This window comes from Melopsittacus undulatus, chromosome 6, assembly GCF_012275295.1.
Source record: "Melopsittacus undulatus isolate bMelUnd1 chromosome 6, bMelUnd1.mat.Z, whole genome shotgun sequence".
In the NCBI taxonomy this organism is placed as follows: domain Eukaryota; kingdom Metazoa; phylum Chordata; class Aves; order Psittaciformes; family Psittaculidae; genus Melopsittacus; species Melopsittacus undulatus.
The window spans coordinates 77,104,200-77,121,626 of record NC_047532.1 but is presented as its reverse complement, the minus strand read 5'-3'; the positions used below and the strand labels follow the sequence as shown (position 1 = coordinate 77,121,626).

Below are 17,427 nucleotides of genomic sequence, written 5' to 3'. Positions count from 1 at the left end.
CTTGAGAAACTCCAGAGGCAGGTCTGAATGCTGTGGAGCCAGAACCATGCTGAGGATTGCAGCACGTCAGTGTGTTACTCACCTGGGGCACTGAGAGGGAGATACTGTGTTATGTCATGCCCTGAGACAGTAATGTGAACAAACCTAGTGGGTAGCTTTTGTCCAGATTAACCCTTTGCTATAGCATCTGTCAAGATTCCAGTCCTGTAAGAATTATCCCTATACCATAGCTTCAGTACAGATTCCAGTCCCTTAAGGATTAACCCTATACTGTAGCATCAATCCAGATTCCAGTACATTAGGTATTAACCCTATACCACAGCATCAGTCCAGATTCCAATCCCTTAAGACTTATGCCTATACCATAGCATCAGTCCAGATTCCACTCCCTTAGGGATTAACCCTACACTGTAGCGTCAATCCAGATTCCAGTCCTTTAGGGATTAACCCTTTGCCATGCTTCTGTCTCCAGGTATAAAAGGCAAAGAAGGACGTCAGGCTTCCAGAAACAGTGACTATGCTGTGCCAAAGTTTAAACATTTAAGAAAATTGCTACTAGCACATGGGCATTTATACTACGTGAGAATTGCACACCTTGTACAGTATTTCTTCTATAAGGTAAGGATGTGTGTGCACCTTATGCCTTTGCTTATGCTATGGATTACTTCAGTAAGAGGAACAAATAATAAACAGGACCATGTGTAGCTCTGTTTTCCTTCCCTGAATCAGGACATGTCTCTGCCAGGTGCCTGTCAATTGGATCTAGTGCTTACAGGGGAATGTGAGCATGATTTTCTTCTGCAGATACTAACTGCTCCTTGGGTTGGTTTTGTGCTTGGTAGAAAACAGTGCCCTGACTTGTCTGTTAGTGTTGTTTCAGGCACTAATGGTTGGTAATAGGAACAATGAGTTGGATTTAGACTGAGAAGTCCTCACTTCCCTGCTCACTGCTTGTCCTTTGTTTCCCCAGAACCTCTGCTTCATTTTACCGCAGTTTTTATACCAGTTCTTCTGTGGATTCTCACAGCAGGTAACTTCCAGTGATGTGGCTGTAGAGCCAAGATAAAAAGCAAGTGGCGCAATGAGGTGTTCTAGCAGAGACTTGGCTTATTGCACCCTCTCCCTTCCTCACCTTGCTGTAGAGGACAGTAGGAACTGACCTTATTGCTAAATGCTGTTATCTAAAGCATAATATGTTTGAGTCCCATAGCTGAAAAGAAAGAAATCTGCTTTCTTTCCCTTCCCATCCACCACCCAGGAATAAGTAATGAGAGAGGGGTTTAGCTGGTTTGCCACCACCCGATTTTGCTACTTCTGCTTCTCTTAAATGAAGCAGTTTTCAAAGAAGCCCTGATTTGTTCCCCTCTGCTGCATTTCCCTGCATTGAAAGTGTCTCTTAAGAGGCAGAACAGCTCATTCTTTTGTGACAGCCTTTAAAAAGAGACATCCCAAATGTCATCACTTGCTTAGTCCAAGTGAGCGTCAGAGGGACAGATCAGTGCAGAGAGCGGGTTCACATGCTCGGAGACGAGAGCTTTGGCCTTTGTGTCAGCTTAATGGGCTTTTGTGTCTGTTTGGGCTCCAGAGCAATGGTGAGGAAGAGTAAATGATAGATAATTCTCTGCTTCTCTTGGCAGAAGCCTTTTTTCCCCCCTCTTTAAAAGAAGAAGCTGTAGTTCCTCTAAACCAGTCTAGCCTTTAGAGAGTCACAGGAGACAGCAAGTGTATTAATAGAACCAGCAGCACAAGAGCAGCCACAGGAAAGCTGTGAGAAGGGCTGTTGAATCATGGTTTTCTGGAGAGTGAGCTGGAGATGAGACCAGCCAGTTACAAAACTTCCTGGCAATGGGAGCAGGGTCCTGGCCATGCAGCCTGCATTGTATGGAACATGACCCCTGTCAAATGAAACCATCCCATGTGGCTGTGACAAAGGGATGAATCTGTAGGGTATGTACAGAGGCAATAGCTTGAACCTTTTAAATGAGGAGACTTCTAAAGTGGAATTTCTACCTCATTTGACCCTTTCTTTCTCTTTCAAGCCACTGTACGATGCTGCTTATCTTACCATGTACAACATCTGCTTCACATCACTACCCATCCTGGCTTACAGCCTCCTGGAGCAGCACATCAACATCGACACGCTGACCTCGGATCCTCAACTCTATATGTAAGTTACACTGGATGGGGTAAGCCTGTGCACAACTTGGTTAACCATGGTTTAAGCTGTGTTGGTGCAGGAGTGTGAGCAGGTGTCAGTGCTTGTGTTGGTGATGGGGTCACCATGAACTGCAGAAAAGGCTGTTTCTGTCCCTGTGTTAGAGCTGAGCAATGTCCTGTTTACTGCCTATTTCTACTTATTTTGCTGTCTAACAGTATTTGGTCTGACCAATTGCACTGCTGTGTCTCTATAAGAAAAATCAACTGTAGGTGGAATTCTTCATCCATAGGAAAAATCAATCCGCGAGTGTGGCCAAGACCATCCATTCACCTTAGCTTTGGGCCAGGCAGCATGAGCCAAGCCCATAATAAAGCCTGTAATGGATTAAGGGAAGATCTAGCTTTCAGGGGGAAAAAACGTCCTTTCGCTTTGAGGAAGACAAATGTTTCTGAAGCCCAGCTCAGGCAGGTAGTTTCTCAGCATCTCTGTATGGATATCATCCCCCAGGCTTCCCCTCCAAAGGCCGTATCACCAGACCAGAGCCTGTTACCAGGCAATTCTGCTCTTTGATCCACGTACTCGGGAGTTTTCTGCTGCATTGCCCAGGAAAAAGGCAGTTTAAGAGGAGATGCCTGCCTCTGCTTTGCTGGTTGCTTTCTCTTGGTTGCAGTGGGGAAAGGATCCAACCTCCCATGGAAACAGAGATGCTTCCTGTCTTCCTCCCACCCTTGCCCATGTACTCACACTTGGGTGCAGCCCTTCAGGAAGGAATAAGGAAGATGCTTTTTTGGGGAGGACCCTGTTCATGCATCCCTGTTGCTAATTGCCTTGATGGGCAGCAACCACAGGTTGGGACTGCTTTGGCCACTGCTCTGTGCAAGCCCTGTCACCATCATAAGATGCTCCTCAGTGTGGAGGAGCTGTGTGTGGCAGGACCATGCTCAAGCCAAGAGTGATGCCTTTGCAGGGTCAGCATAGGGAATCAGACATCACACAACCTAAAGGCGTTGTGTGAATGTTGCTCTATGTATGGAAAAGTCAGAATGCAGCAAGCGCTGTGAGGGTAGGAAAGGGCTTGGGTGCTTTTGAAGTGAGTACTCGAGTCCATGGTTGATTAGAGCTCTGTGTTCCTCCACTTGTATGGCAAAATGCCACCTCTTGTATCTTTAAATAGGTAATTGAATATTGTGTGACATAGACCGGTAACAACAGCCTCGTGCATTGAGCTGATGACTGATCTCTGGGGTCTGTTCATTGAAGGAAAGCATGAATTGTGCAGGCAGGTAGCTGCAGGTTGAATAGTCATGCCTATGTATGTGCTGCTGAATGCAGGACTGCTGCTGTGTTCGGTGCTGAGCTGCTGCACTGCAGATCTCTAGTCTGAGGGGCTGTAAAAGCCTGTTTACGATGAGCACCGCAGGACTTCAGTGTGGATGCAAAACAGAGCTCACAGAGGGATGTAATTTCCCTCCTTGCAATAAAAAAGCCCCACTTACAGTCTGGTTTATCCATGCTCCTTACTCATGCCCAGACTGGTATGCTAGAGCATTGTTGCTGCATCATCATGCATAGGATTCAATAGGGGGGGTTGGTTTAGAAACTGCAGTTTTAGGAGCCCAGCACCACAGTGTTTTGCAAGGTGCATCTTGCTGAGAATCCACGTATTGCTTTAACAGTTAGGGGTTAAAATAAAAGAATGGGGATTTTTGGTGCTTTTCTCCCCCATCAATCTTCAGATTTTAAAGAAAGTAATCTGAAAAGATCATGATGCAGGTAACTTTGACTCCCTCCTGCCCTGATAGCTGCCCCACACTCCCTGGGCTCTGCCTGTGGTCCATGCACAGCTCTGCCCATCGTGCATCCCTTTGCTGCTGCTGCCTCTGTGCCAGATCTCATCCATCCGATATTCCAAGCTTCCTGCTGCAGCCCCCGTGTTAAAAACACCCTCCAAATGATTTGGGAGGTTATTTTCAGCCTATGCAGAAAGACACTGCTTCCAGGAATGGGCTTTGCAGAGCTTTTCTTAACCAGGGAGTTGGTGCTTTCAACAAAGAGGGGAGCACACGATGTATGTGCTGCATCCCATATGGCTGCTCTGGTTTTGAAATTGAGCAGTAGGTATCAGACACTGTGCGTGGTGCAGGGGGGGTGGGAGAGGCTCAGGATGGTGTTAGAGCTGTTCACTTTGGGCTGGGCTTTGTTTTGATAAGGAGAAAATATGCTGAACCTCATATGGTCACTCATGACCAGCAGCTGCTTATAGCAGACATCTATGGCAGGTATTTGTGCTTCACCTCCTTGTCCCCTACAGCAAGGGCTTGCTCCAAAGCTGATCTCCTGGCTGCAAAGGGCTATACTGCACATCCTAAACATGATGGTGATGTTCTCATTGCTCCCTCTTTTGGCAGGAAGGTTTCTGATAACGCCATGCTGCAGTGGAGGCCGTTCCTGTACTGGACCTTTCTGGGCGCTTTTGAAGGACTCGTGTTTTTCTTTGGGGTTTATTTTCTTTTCCAAAACTCATCGTTGGAAGATAATGGAAAGGTAATGCCACTAAAACACACCCGAAGGGGAGAGCGATGACTGCTGCTTCTGTGCCCTGCCTCTCTGTACGCCTGGCAGGGAATAGCTACATGCTTAATCTGTGCAGTGTCTCGAGTCTTGTCCGGTGGCGTAGCCTTGCTATGGTGTAATTCTGCAGCAAATGCTTGAGATGGAAACGTTTCCCAAATCGCCATGGAAACAGGGCAGAGCTGGTTAAACTCGCTAGGTAAAAGAACTGTCTCACACACGGCTTTATTCCAACCCACCGAGCTTTGCACAGCCTGTTCCATGGTTCCATGTGATGCCAGGCAATGGCCCAGGGCAGGAGCAGGTTAAAAAAGAAATTGGATATTCTTTTTCCTTTTTTCTTTCTTTCTTTTCATTCTGCTGGTTCACTGAGTACAGAGCCAAGCCCTGGTGCAGATGTGGTGACCTGGGGCTGTCTCAGGACCCTTTCCCCAAGGGGGTATGCAGTGTGTTATCCCATCTTCATCGATGGGAAGCCTCTTTCCATCATCACTTCTGACTCTGGAGAACACCTGAGGCTTTTTTTAGCAGCAAACACATGGAAAAAAGCTGATGAAATTTATGTGTCTGCAGGTGTCGCATCAGTGCCAACATTTATAGCCCCAGCTACATGTAGTTAAGCCCCAGTATTGTATATTCAGTGCTTTTCTGTATTTATAGCCATTCAGCTTGTATTTACTAGAACATGAAGCACTGATTTGTTCTGCAAATGCCTTCAGAGGTCAAGTCTGTGTGACACTAAAAGAAGCTGTGTGGTTATGTCCTGTTCTGTTGACACTTCTGCCTGTGAGAACTGCTACCAGCAATAGTTCATGGTATCCATGTCTGTTTGATTGACTCCTTTTTTGCTCCTATTGACTTTAATTTTTGTTGCATTGTTTGGAAGCTTTTACATTTCACTTTCTGTTTTGATGTATGCATTCAGGTCTTGACAGCCTTTGGTAAGCATCCCTCCCATTCATTGCCATCATTTGGATTCACAGACAGTATCTGCTTTTCTCTGTTGTGCGTAGTCACTAGTTACCTGCAACCCAAACCAGATGGCAAAATCCACACTGGTGCCTTCTGCAAACTGAGATGACGGGCAGAGGTGTTGCAAGAAAGCAGAAACTGAATAAATTGCCAAGAAATCATGACATACAGGTGGTCCAAGGACTTGTATCAACATTGCTGTTAGTAGGAGGTTGTACCTGTCACCATCCCAGCTCTGGGTCCTCCGTCTGTGTGGCACTGCATGGCACAGGGTAGAGTAGCAGGTAGCAATCATCTCTCTGAGCATCAGCACCCCGTAGTAGTTGCTCCATCTTGTCCGGTCCCTGCTTGCACCCCTGTCCTCATCGTTGTTGCTGTGCCTCTCCAAGGAGATGGACCCAGACGCCTGTGGCAATGTAACATGTTTTCCAGGTTTTTGGGAATTGGACCTTTGGGACGATTGTTTTCACTGTGCTGGTGTTCACCGTCACGCTGAAGGTGAGGATGTGCCTTTCTTCTGCAGGCACTTGTAATTTTCCAATGCATGTGGATGTGCTGTCAAATCATGCAGTAAATGTGTTGAAGATGAAGTTTCTACCACACCTTAATCTTCTCTTCCATAGAAGCAGAACTTCCTTATTGACCACAGTGTAGAACTTCCTTATTGGCCAGGAATGCAGACCAGTTTGTGGTCTGTATTCCTGGGCTATACTAAAGTATTTATGTCTTAGTTAAACTATTATCTCATTATTTGTCCTCTTTTGAGAACTTCAGTTGGTTATGGTTGATTTCTCCCCACACCTTTAGCCCTTGGCATTCAGTTCAAGCAGGAGAGCAGCAATAGTGACCTTGTATTTGTCCACCTTGTTTCAGACATGGCTTAAACAAGCACCAGAAGGATCACAGAAGCATATCTGTCAAATAACAGCAGCAAATCTGCTTTATTTCCCAGAGCATTCCAGAAGGAACAGTTTGCATAAGACCTTACAAAAGGTCTTTTATGTTTGGCTCAGGACAGCAGGTGGTGGCAGGAGGTCATTACAGACCCTGTAACCTTTAGACATCTCTTCCCTGTCACAGCAGAGGTTGTATCAGATTTATCCTATTAAGAAGTGTCAGTTATAATTAGGACCTCACTGGTTCCCTGTTGATGTTGTGCCAATCTGTATTGAGAATACCTGCACTAATGACAGAGGGAGACTGAGATGAGCTCTTAGGCAGAAGCTGTTCCCTGTGAGGGTGCTGAGGCGCTGGCACAGGGTGCCCAGAGAAGCTGTGGCTGCCCCATCCCTGGCAGTGTTCAAGGCCAGGTTGGACACAGGGGCTTGGAGCAGCTGCTGCAGTGGAAGGTGTCCCTGCCCGTGGCAGGGGGTTGGGACTGAATGAGCTTTAAGGTCCCTTCCAACACAAACCACTCTGTGGTGCTATGAATCTATGTTCCCTGGTGCACACGTACAGAGATAGCTCTTTGGAGAACCTTCAGCTTTAATGTGAAACAAGACTGAGATGTCATATAAATACAATATAAATACAATCAGATGTGCTCTGCATGTAATGCCTGTTCTCTGTCTCTCTTGATACTCACACAGCTAGCACTAGATACCCGATTCTGGACGTGGATGAACCACTTTGTGATCTGGGGCTCCCTTGCCTTCTATGTGTTTTTCTCATTCTTCTGGGGAGGAGTCATTTGGCAAGTATCTGTTCTTCTTTCCCTAGTGCTTTCTTGGGGGAATGCCCAGCACTGGCTTTGTGGGAGTCATGGCTGCAGCATCCCCTCATTTGTGTTATCCAGTGATTTATGGATGTCAGGGTGTGTGCAGCCATGCTCCTTTCTCTACTGGGAATGGATGGTATCTCCATCCAGTTCCCACTAAAAGCTGGTGCTGGAGGGCTGTTGCATGATGAGATGTGCTGGAGGAGGTCTGTCAGCCTGAAAGCAGATAAAGCCCTGGTCATCACTGAAGTGCTTGGCTTTGGCAAGAGGTGGTTTGCTTTTCTGCCTTTGAGGTCATTTCTGGTGCTGAGTCCTTTGTCCTTTATTAGGAGGTTTTGGGATAAGTATTTCAGGATCTGTTTGTGCATGTAGATGGGAACAAAAGGAAAAACTGATGGTAGATACAAAGGGAAGGAGCAAATGGGGCAGATTCAGAGTAAGAGGACCCAGCCCTCTGGGGCAGTTTAAGAGGGAGAAAACAAGCAGGATAAAAGCACAGATCTTGCTGCTGAAATCCTGGATCTAATGAGGAGAAGGAATTCTCTTTGATTTGAGTGTAACCAGGATTTTAGTCTTCGTGTCTTGCAAAAGCAGGCAGGTGAATAGTACATTCCAAATACTATTAACTTTCTGTTTCCTGTGGGGGAGTTAGATGTTAGGGTTGACATTCACAGTAGAGAGCATCTCTCATTTTACACTTCTGCTTTCCTGTGGGCCAATCCCACAAGTTATTGGCTAAATCCCCAGTCCAGCAGCCTGCTAATAAAGATGTGCAATTGATTTAAGCAGCTGAGGGTCACAGGCTTTGTTTAACTCTTTGACATTCCCAACCAACAGATGCAGACCTGAGGTCTAACCAGGTTTCTGTGCTGCAATGTGTGTGTTCCACTGTTGTGTTTAACTCTCATAGCTCAGTGTTTTGGAGTTAATGCACAGCAATGGGGATCCTTGTCATCAGTTGTTTGTGAGGGATTTTTCATAAGCATCTGCCAGTTCACCTCCATCATCAAGGGAGGGAAGAAACAACAATCTGTGGGGACCAAGAGTCTCTGGATCCCCTCTATCAAAAGCAAACCAGAAGCTATAGCAAAGCCCAAAGTTGAAATGAAATTATTTGGTTTTTGACAAGGGAAATAATTTCAGTTTCAGTGATAGCAGCAAAATTCAAACCCCTCCACACCCTGGAACAAAACAGATGTGGAAGATGCAGAATGCATCATGTAAGGTGACAGGACCCCCAGCACTAGTGCAGCTGAAGGCAGGAGGTACACTGGCAGTGGATGGGCAGTGTGTGTCTGTGCTGTATCCATCCCCATCTGAAAGGGAGGTGTTATTGCTGATAGTGTGATCTGAACCTGCTGTGATTCTGACCTTCCTGGGAAGCTTGTGTTAACCACAATGTATTTGTATCCTTTCTCTTTCAGGCCTTTCTTGAAGCAGCAAAGAATGTATTTTGTATTTGCCCACATGCTGACTTCAGTTTCCACGTGGCTGGCAATAATCCTCCTGATCTTTATCAGCCTTTTCCCAGAGATCCTTCTAATAGTTTTCAGGAGTATGAAAGAGAAGAACCATCAGGTAAGGAGCAAGGGGATGTATTTATTGCACAGTATTTTTAGTCTTAAGCACAGGCTGAACCTGTAGCAGCACCGTGCGCCACTTACACCTCGAGGAAGGCTTTCTAGAGTCTCATCTCACTCTTTCACATGCCAGAAATGTCAGGAAGCTCATCTAAAAATATTGCCTGTGTCTGTAGTGAGGAGAGACTCACTTTTCTTGGCTGCCTTCACTGGATGGAAACTGCTATCTCTTGTGAAACACAGTGTCCCTTTCAAACCTGAACTGATCATCAAACCTCATATTGTGTCCTGCAGAAAAAGCTGTGTTTGTGTCAGAGAGCACACCTATGGTGTTCTCCTTGAGTCTGTCCTCAGGTGTTGGTGCAGGAAGATCAGGATCAGGTCTTGTCATGTCTGCCCACCCCTTAATAACCAAGGGCTCGTCCTGTGTTAGCCTGCAATGAGAAGGTCTCATTCAAAGCAGTCTGGTTCCTTAACAGCTCTCCTCTGGTGCTATAGAGGAGGAGGAGGGCTTGTTTTAGCAGTGGAAGCCATCTCCTTCAAGTTGGTTTTGCCACTCCTGCAGATGGTGAATGCCAGCAGTGCCGGGCTCACCACTTGTGCCCTGCTGAGTCCTTCCCTTGCTCTCTGCTTGCCCAGTGATGCTCAGCATCCCTGCAGCACTGCACTGTCACCCCAGCCATGTCCCCGCTGCTCCCTGTGCCTGTCCTCCTTCCTGCAGCCCCTCTTTCCCTGCAGCAGCAGCAGCAAGTCCTGCCTTGGGTTAGTATTGCCATTGGGTTTCATGTCCTTAGGCAGGGCTAGGGCAAGGTGAAGGGACAGGGACCGGTGCTGTTAGTGTGAGATAAGCCCTGTGCTGACACCCAGCAGATGCTTTGGTGGTTCCTGGAAGGTAACCCAGACCAGCACTGTGGTGCCCAGTAAGGGTGGCCATGTCCCAGGACACTTTGGGATGACCTTCCAAACACTGGGGTTTGAAATAGGCTTCTCCCATTGAAACTCTTGTATCCTGTGAGGTTTCAGTGCACTTTCCTCACCTGGGATAACTTGTTAGCTTCGGTCCTTATTATAAATGATAATAGAGTGAGACTGGTTTGGGTTGGAAGGGAGCTTAGAGCTCCTCCAGCTCCAACCCCTGCCACAGGAAGGGACACCTTCCACTGCAGCAGCTGCTCCAAGCCCCTGTGTCCAACCTGGCCTTGAACACTGCCAGGGATGGGGCAGCCACAGCTTCTCTGGGCACCCTGTGCCAGCGCCTCAGCACCCTCACAGGGAAGAGCTTCTGCCTAAGAGCTCATCTCAGTCTCCCCTGTTCTGGCAGCTTAAAGCCATTCCCCTTGGCCTGTCCCTACAGGCCCTTGTCCCAAGCCCCTCTCCAGCTTTCCTGCAGCCCCTTTAGGCACTGGAGCTGCTCTCAGGTCTCCCCTTCAGGAGCCTTCTCTTGTCCAGGCTGCCCCAGCCCAGCTCTCAGCCTGATGATAATCTCAATTTAAAAAGCCTCCAATGAAGTACTAAAGGTTTTCCTCTCCCATAACCTTCAAGTACAAGTTTGGCCCAGTGTCAGTGAATTGAGACATGTATCTGCAAGACAAAAACCCCCTCAAACTGTTCAAGTTGAAAGCGACAGAGGTGTCTGAAGAAATGTGGTTAATTCCTTTGAGGCTCCATGTAATTTCTTCCCATTAAATATAATTTAGTAGTTTCAAGCTTGACACCCCCATTGAATAGGCCGGGAGTGAGTTGAGGAGGGTGACCCTGGAAGGATGACTTGGGGGTTTCTGAGCCCAACCTCAACTCCCCTAAGAGGAGGAGGAGGAGCTGCCTTCAGCTCTTGGCCAGGGGATCCATTCCCTTGTGCAGTGCTTGCTTTTAGGAGTCCTTTAGATGTGTTAAAAAAGGCTCATGTGAAATGATTTAGCAAAGCAAAGTACCTGTCAACCAGAGAAGTCTCTTCATATGCGCATTCCAAACTAAGCACGGGATGAGCTGTATTTAAATGTACATTTGGAGGAAGAGCTTTGGAAGACGCCTGCAGCAGACCCCAGCTCTAGATGTCTGTGTCAGCAGTCAGGCACTAAAGTCAGTCCCTTCGTTTGTAAAGGCATCTAAGACCAGGTTAGATGGTTTTGTATCAATACCCTTTATGAATATCCTAACTTTAATATTGGGGATTCATTTCCCATGGGGAGAATTAAAGGACAAACAGGATGAGGGATGTTATTTAGGTGCCTGAACCCGCAAGTTGGCAGATGACGGTCCCGTTTGGAACGGGAGGATAGAGTTGAAGCTGGATCGATGGGTATTTGCCCTTAACTCAATGGGATAGGGATCTGATCTACCCAAGTTCCCTGTAACAGCGCATTGGCTCTGCTCAGTCTTTATTACACTTCCTGTGTGGAAATGTGTTTTCCTTTGTTTTCCTTTCTTTATCCTGTTTTACTGCATTTGTGTTTGCCTCGGTTTCTGCCTTTCTTGTACTGCAATTTTCTGTCTTTTGTGCTGTTGTGAACCAGGTAACGAAGCGCCTTCCTTCCTCAGGAACATCCACTATCTTCATGCTTTCTCAAACTTCCAGCAATCACAGCTTTTCTTGGAGTGAATAAGGTGATTTCCTTTCTGAGTCACTATGTGTTGCTTGCTCTACTGCTTTTTTTCCTAACGCCTAACTCCTGGAAACCTATGTTTAGATTTGCTCACCCAGCAAAACCTTGCTTTCCCTTCTCCTTTTGCTTTAATTTAGATCTTTTGCTTTAATACTTTGTCTCTTCCCCTTCAGTCTCCAGCTGCACCTCAGGGGGATGAGCTGGTCGTGCTCAGGATGTCCAAGTAGGGTGGATGCAGCCAGTGCTGGTTCACTCTTCCCAGCTATAGTTTTGTGTGTTAGTGGACTAGATACAAACTACTCTAAAGCGTTGGACAAGGTGGATTCAACATTGATGGTCCTCTGGATGATCTGGCAAACAGCTCAGCATTGTTTGATGCAGGAGGAGGTCCCCAAGTGCCCATCTGGCTCCATGCATCACAGAACCCCAGAATGGTTTGTGTTGGAAGGGACCTCAGAGCTTACCCTGTTCCAACCCCCTACCATGGGCAGGGACACCTTCCACTAGAGCAGGGTGCTCCAGGTTTCCTGTAGCCCCTTTGGGCACTGGAGCTGCTCTAAGGTCCCTCCTTAAGGAGCCTTCTCTTCTCCAGGCTGAACCAGCCCAGCTCTCTCAGCCTGGCTCTGGGAGCAAAGGCACCACTTGTTAGTGCTATGCTTGTTTATCCAAGTGAATAAGCTGCTGTACTCGACCCTTACAACAAGGGATGGTCTCTGGCTTGCTGACCATGGGGATGGTGGGGCTACCCCACAGCACAGTGCCTGGAGTCCATGTCTCAAGCATTTGGTTTCACTGCAGATCTGCAGTATTGCTCACTGTTTTAAGATACCAGTTACATGCAGGTCACGGATGGTTTCCTCCTCCCTCAAAAGCACTGTAGCAGAAACTTCACCCAAAGGTGACCATTTCAGGGCTACTTTCTGAACACCCTCTGTGCCTCCTACACTGCAGAACCCAGCCAGTATTAATAACCATGGTATTCAGGGTGTGTGTATTGCTCCATCCCTTAGGATATGACTTAGTTGTCAAATGGTGTGTGTTTTGTATAGTTCAACCATTAGGCAGGGGTGTGTGTTGCATGTTCTATAAGTCTCTTTGCCTCGCTGTTGCAGAGCAGCAGGAAGGCACCTGATTCAGTGTCGGCCAGACCTTCTGTCAGACCACTTCTTTTCAGAGCATTCTCAGATGAGTCTAATGTGTTGTAACAGGTACCCTATTTGAAGGAGTTGGGATGGTTTTCAAAGGCATCGATTAACCAACTGTAACCTCCCCAGATCAATTAAACTGTGGTTCTTGTAATCCTCTTGACTATCGGTGTGGGGCAGCTGTCCTTGTGGAACGGAGATGCAATGCTTGGGATGCATTTTAATGTGGGGATGTTGTGCTATCCAACCTCTTTAGCATCCTGGATGTGCACAGATCCTCTCACACTGAAATGTTTTGCAGTGTGTAAATAAAGCTCTCAATATAACTGATATTTTGGTCTGATATTAACAGATAATTTAATGTGAGAATACAGCTGGGGAATCCTGCTAACTGGTTATAAAAACTAACACTGGTCTATTTACAGTGAAGCATTCAAATGTCAGCTATTAAAATGATTCCAATATTGCATCTGAATAGTATCAAACCCCCTTTTTCTAGGGTGCATGATCTGTCAGATAGAAATAAGTACGTTTTAATTCATCTGCATAGATTGATACTAAACATGTGTACTTGTCTATGTCAACGTATGCCTCAGTGTCTGTATGTACATACGCACACAGAGAGCATCCTGGTACAAGTTGATTTCAAATGTCGTAGTAGGCTGGTAGCAGGGTAAAACAGTAAAAGTGCCTGATTGAATTCACACTTTTTAGGTGAAATATTATGTAGCTGCAAGCCTAAAACTGCAGGCTTGGTGCAAAGCTCTCCTGCAGCCACTTCAGAAGCCATCAGTGTAATGGGGCTGGCACAGAGAGCTAGGCTTTGCCATGCCTCCAATGCATCTGAGCCGTGATCCCTCCCCACAGACGTTAGGTGGTGCTCTCCACTGCCGTATACTGGTGCGGGAGGAGGCTGGGCTGGGGCAGAATGGGAGGCAGGCACCACTTTTGGACTTTATGCAGCATTTTGCTGTCCTATTGCTTGTGAATGACATTTGGCACTTTTACCACGGGCTGATCTTTCTTCTGCTCCTATGAAATGTGAAGCATTTTCCTCTAAAAATAACCCAGGAACAGGTTTGGGCATTCGGGAATGTGACAATTGCAATCCATGTGTGTTTTCCTTCTGATTTTGCAGACTGACCCCTTTGATCTGCCTATGTTAGTCTCGTACAAACGTATAGAGAATGGTTACGTGAAGAACGAAGATGCTGTTACTAATCTGGCAGAAAGATATCCTCTCAGGATACTTTGAAGTGCTCCATGCAAACACTGCATCTTGTCATGCTGTAGGAAAAACCATGGTCTTAACCGTACAGTTCTCTTTAGTCTCACCAAGAACAGTAAGCAGCCGTGCTGATAAAGCAGTAGCCAGGGCACCGGCCCCATGGTACCCGTTTGTCTTTGGTCTTGTGGCATCCCCACCCCCCCAGAAATGAAACCTACCGAATTCTACATCGTTGGAGGCTGAGAAAGCATCTTTAGGAATTCATCCAAAACAGCATGAATTGAAGTGCAAGAGAACAACACCAGCCCCATTTCACACGGGGGCTTCCTCTGCCCATTGCAGATCTGTCCAAGCACAGAGCTGCTGACGTCTCTTGCTCTGCCTGACCAAAGAAGTAGCACAGACTTAAACCCCATAACAGCCCGTTGGGCTCCCCAAAGGCACGGGAAGAGCCTGCTCCTGCAGATGCAGCCCTGTGAGCATCCTGCCTGGTGCCAGGGCTGCCCCCTCCCAACTGTGGGTTGCCAGATGCACGTGGCAGAAATACTTGAAAATCCAGGAGGAATCTTCACCGACAGTGCATAGTGTTCAGTCACATACATCCCTCCTCTGGGAATGGCTGGAAGCAGCCTGTGGTCTGTCTGCAGTGGTGGTGTCCATATGGAGAAGTGCTTGATGCTCAGGAAGCACCTGAGCATCCTTCCGCAGACTGTTTGCTGGTGGCTTAATTCCTGATGGAGGGGGAAGAAAAGATCCTTTTCCCTCGTGTTGTGGCTGTTTGTGATGGAAGGAAGCTGTCGTGGATGTTGGAAGTTGGGCTGTGCTGAGCCGTTTTGCCCGGGCTCATGTGGTTGTGCTTACATTGCTGCACTGTGCAGTTGCTTCAACACTTTAAAGGCCTGAGTGACAGTGCAGCCCTTGGATGATCCTGGGGGCATGGGCTGTGCCTGTAATCCTGCAGGTTTATCAAACTGCATCTTGAGTTATTTGCACTAAGAAAAAAAGAAGCCGGTTTGAAAATGAAAGGAATGCAGGAACTTGGATTTCATTTTACATTTTCTTTGGGTTTTAAATTGGCATGTTCTTTTTAATTCTACCTGTACCACGGTCGCGGGAACTTTCCTCTTTAGGCTGAGGTGAGATGCCTGATGTGATGTTTGGCTTTATTCTTTTCTCTGATACGTGGAAAAAGCAACTTTTTTCATTGTGTGAAGTCATGAGCAGTGATGGAGCACCCTGCGTGCCACCACTGTTGGATGTGAAGGTCCCTCCTCATGCTGCTTTCCCCTCGCCCTGGTGCGCTGCAGAGTAACCGCTGTGGGAAGTGTTGGAGTCTCATTCCAGAGGGGCTGTGTTTGGCTCCTGGTCGCTCAGGCTTTGTGTCGCTTCCATGCAAAGAAGCAACCCTTTGGGACTAGATGAAGATACCATTCAGCAAATTTCATTGAATCACAGACTGCATTTGGGAGAATCAAGTCTTGCTCTCCATGTGCAATCCCTGAGCTCCATCTCTGTCTCTGGTGGAAGCAGGATGCGGATCAGCTCGGGCAGGTTGTGGTGTGCATCATGAGGACTTTGCAATGGGCCTTACCTGAGTGGGAAAGGGATGTGCCTATGGCCAGTGGCTGCTCTTCTGTCATCCAGCACGGGAGGGGATGTACGGACAGGACCACTGTATTATACACACTGCACTGGCCTCGATGCAAGTGGTGTTCGTTAGCAACCGCGGCTCGCCTCCTTGCTGCATGCAAGTAAGGAGCTGCACTTCCAGCATGTGTTCCATGGGCAAAGCTTTTATTTTTCCTTCTTTTTTTTCCCTTTTCCTAGCTAATTTCATGGACCTGGACTTCAACTTGCAGACCTTGTCCCAGTCTCAACTTTTCTTGCTAACATGTGGTGCCTACAGATGAAGCATACGATGACTACAATGAAGATAAGCTCTATATGCCAAATCTAACCTTTCTCCTTAAATATACAGTTGCTGACTTGTGTTTACATAACCTTTAAAATGCAGGCACTGAAATGCCTGATTCCTGTGATTCAAAACCATTCCAAGCCCGGATGGTCCCAAGCTTGCCACCTTGCTTCTCGGTTTGTTTTGTGTCGTGCTCTGTTCCTACGGTCAAAGTCTGTTCCTGTGGAGGTTTTGCTGGTTACATTAGTGGGAACAGAGCAGAGCTTGCCATGTATGTGTGAACTGTCCCAGTAAAGCCACTGAAACAGGCTCATTTCTGCAGCCTGTTTTGAGATGGAACCTTCTGAGAACCAAATCTTTCTCTTCCCCTTTCCAAGTGTCCGGTCTCGGGATGGAGTGAGCCATTGTAATAGCTGTATGTTCAAACCCAAGGCAGGGGTGCTGAGGGGCGGGTTGGAATTAATGGGAGGCACCTTTTGGGGTGAAATGCAGGTTTTCTTGGGCTTGGATCTTCAGCTAGTGCACTGGTGTGGTGTTGGGCAGAAGAAGCTGAGCCTCGTCATTCAGAAGCAGCAGAAGTGAAATTCCTGTTGCTGTGGATGATTTGAGATCAGGGCAAACAGGAGACCCTTTTGGGTTGAAAAGGGAAGAAAAAATGGTGATAGGAGCTGTAGGGTGTAAGACAGCGGGATGCTGGAGTGGCAGTAACCTGACAGTGCGATGCTGTGATTGTTCATGTCCCATACACACATTGCACTGGTACAGTGCTCATTAGTGAGCTAAAAGGTCAGTACAGGCTTATCGGTGGGGAAAACTTGAAGGAAATAAGGCTGGGGTTTCTTCATCAGAACCGATTGAAGCTTAATCCCTTGCTAGTGATGCTGCAAGATAAGAAATGTAATTAAGATTCCCTCTAAAACTGCTTTGTGATAATGGAGGAACTCGGTGTAGTCACAGCTACTTCTCAAAAACTAACCCTGATCCTTCTGAGGATGTTAGAAATGACTTGGAATTGCAGAAAAGCTTCAAATTGAATTTGTATACACACAGATTGAAAACTTACCTAATACTGCACCATTTATCCAGTTGCCCAGCTCTGGGGTTTTTAAAACCATGTAGTATATAGAAGGTGTAAATTCTATACAGGCAACAAGAAGATACATTTTCAGCTTCTTGCAGGAATATATATATATATAAAAAGAGGACTGCAACCTTACATTTTTTCACTTAAATGCAATTTTATACATTTATGTTGCTTTATATAAAAAGGAAATTGAATGTGAATGTTACCTTTTCTGAATGCAACTTGCTCTTTTTTCATTACAGAGACTTTTGTTTGAAGTAATCAATAAACTTTGGTATGTTGTTCTGATTAATAGATACATTTGTCTTGTCTCCTTGGGGGATAGTTTTAATGTGGGCCTTTTCCAAGGCAGTAACAAGAGGGACCATGGGCATGTTCACTGGGGGGTGATGCCAGCAAGGCCATACTTGGTTTTCTGGTGGGAACTGCTGGTTGCTTCTCATTTCATGTGTTT

At 46.7% G+C, this 17,427-nt stretch overlaps 1 protein-coding gene across 2 annotated transcripts in view; it reads left to right on the top strand.

Annotated features, from left to right (window-relative positions):
* The window catches only part of ATP11C (ATPase phospholipid transporting 11C), a 59,461-nt gene extending 42,192 nt beyond the window's left edge, over window positions 1-17,269 (top strand). The window contains exons 22-30 of one of the 2 annotated variants that reach the window (XM_031048236.2): window positions 473-618; window positions 971-1,030; window positions 2,040-2,167; window positions 4,567-4,702; window positions 6,134-6,199; window positions 7,291-7,394; window positions 8,843-8,996; window positions 12,714-12,809; window positions 13,885-17,269. In XM_031048236.2, coding sequence (XP_030904096.1) covers window positions 473-618; window positions 971-1,030; window positions 2,040-2,167; window positions 4,567-4,702; window positions 6,134-6,199; window positions 7,291-7,394; window positions 8,843-8,996; window positions 12,714-12,806 — 887 coding nt within the window. In that variant the 3' untranslated portion in view covers window positions 12,807-12,809; window positions 13,885-17,269. The remainder of the gene's footprint in view (window positions 1-472; window positions 619-970; window positions 1,031-2,039; window positions 2,168-4,566; window positions 4,703-6,133; window positions 6,200-7,290; window positions 7,395-8,842; window positions 8,997-12,713; window positions 12,810-13,884) is intronic. The other variant, XM_005148268.3, reaches the window with a different exon arrangement.
* The last annotated feature ends 158 nt before the right edge of the window (window positions 17,270-17,427 follow it).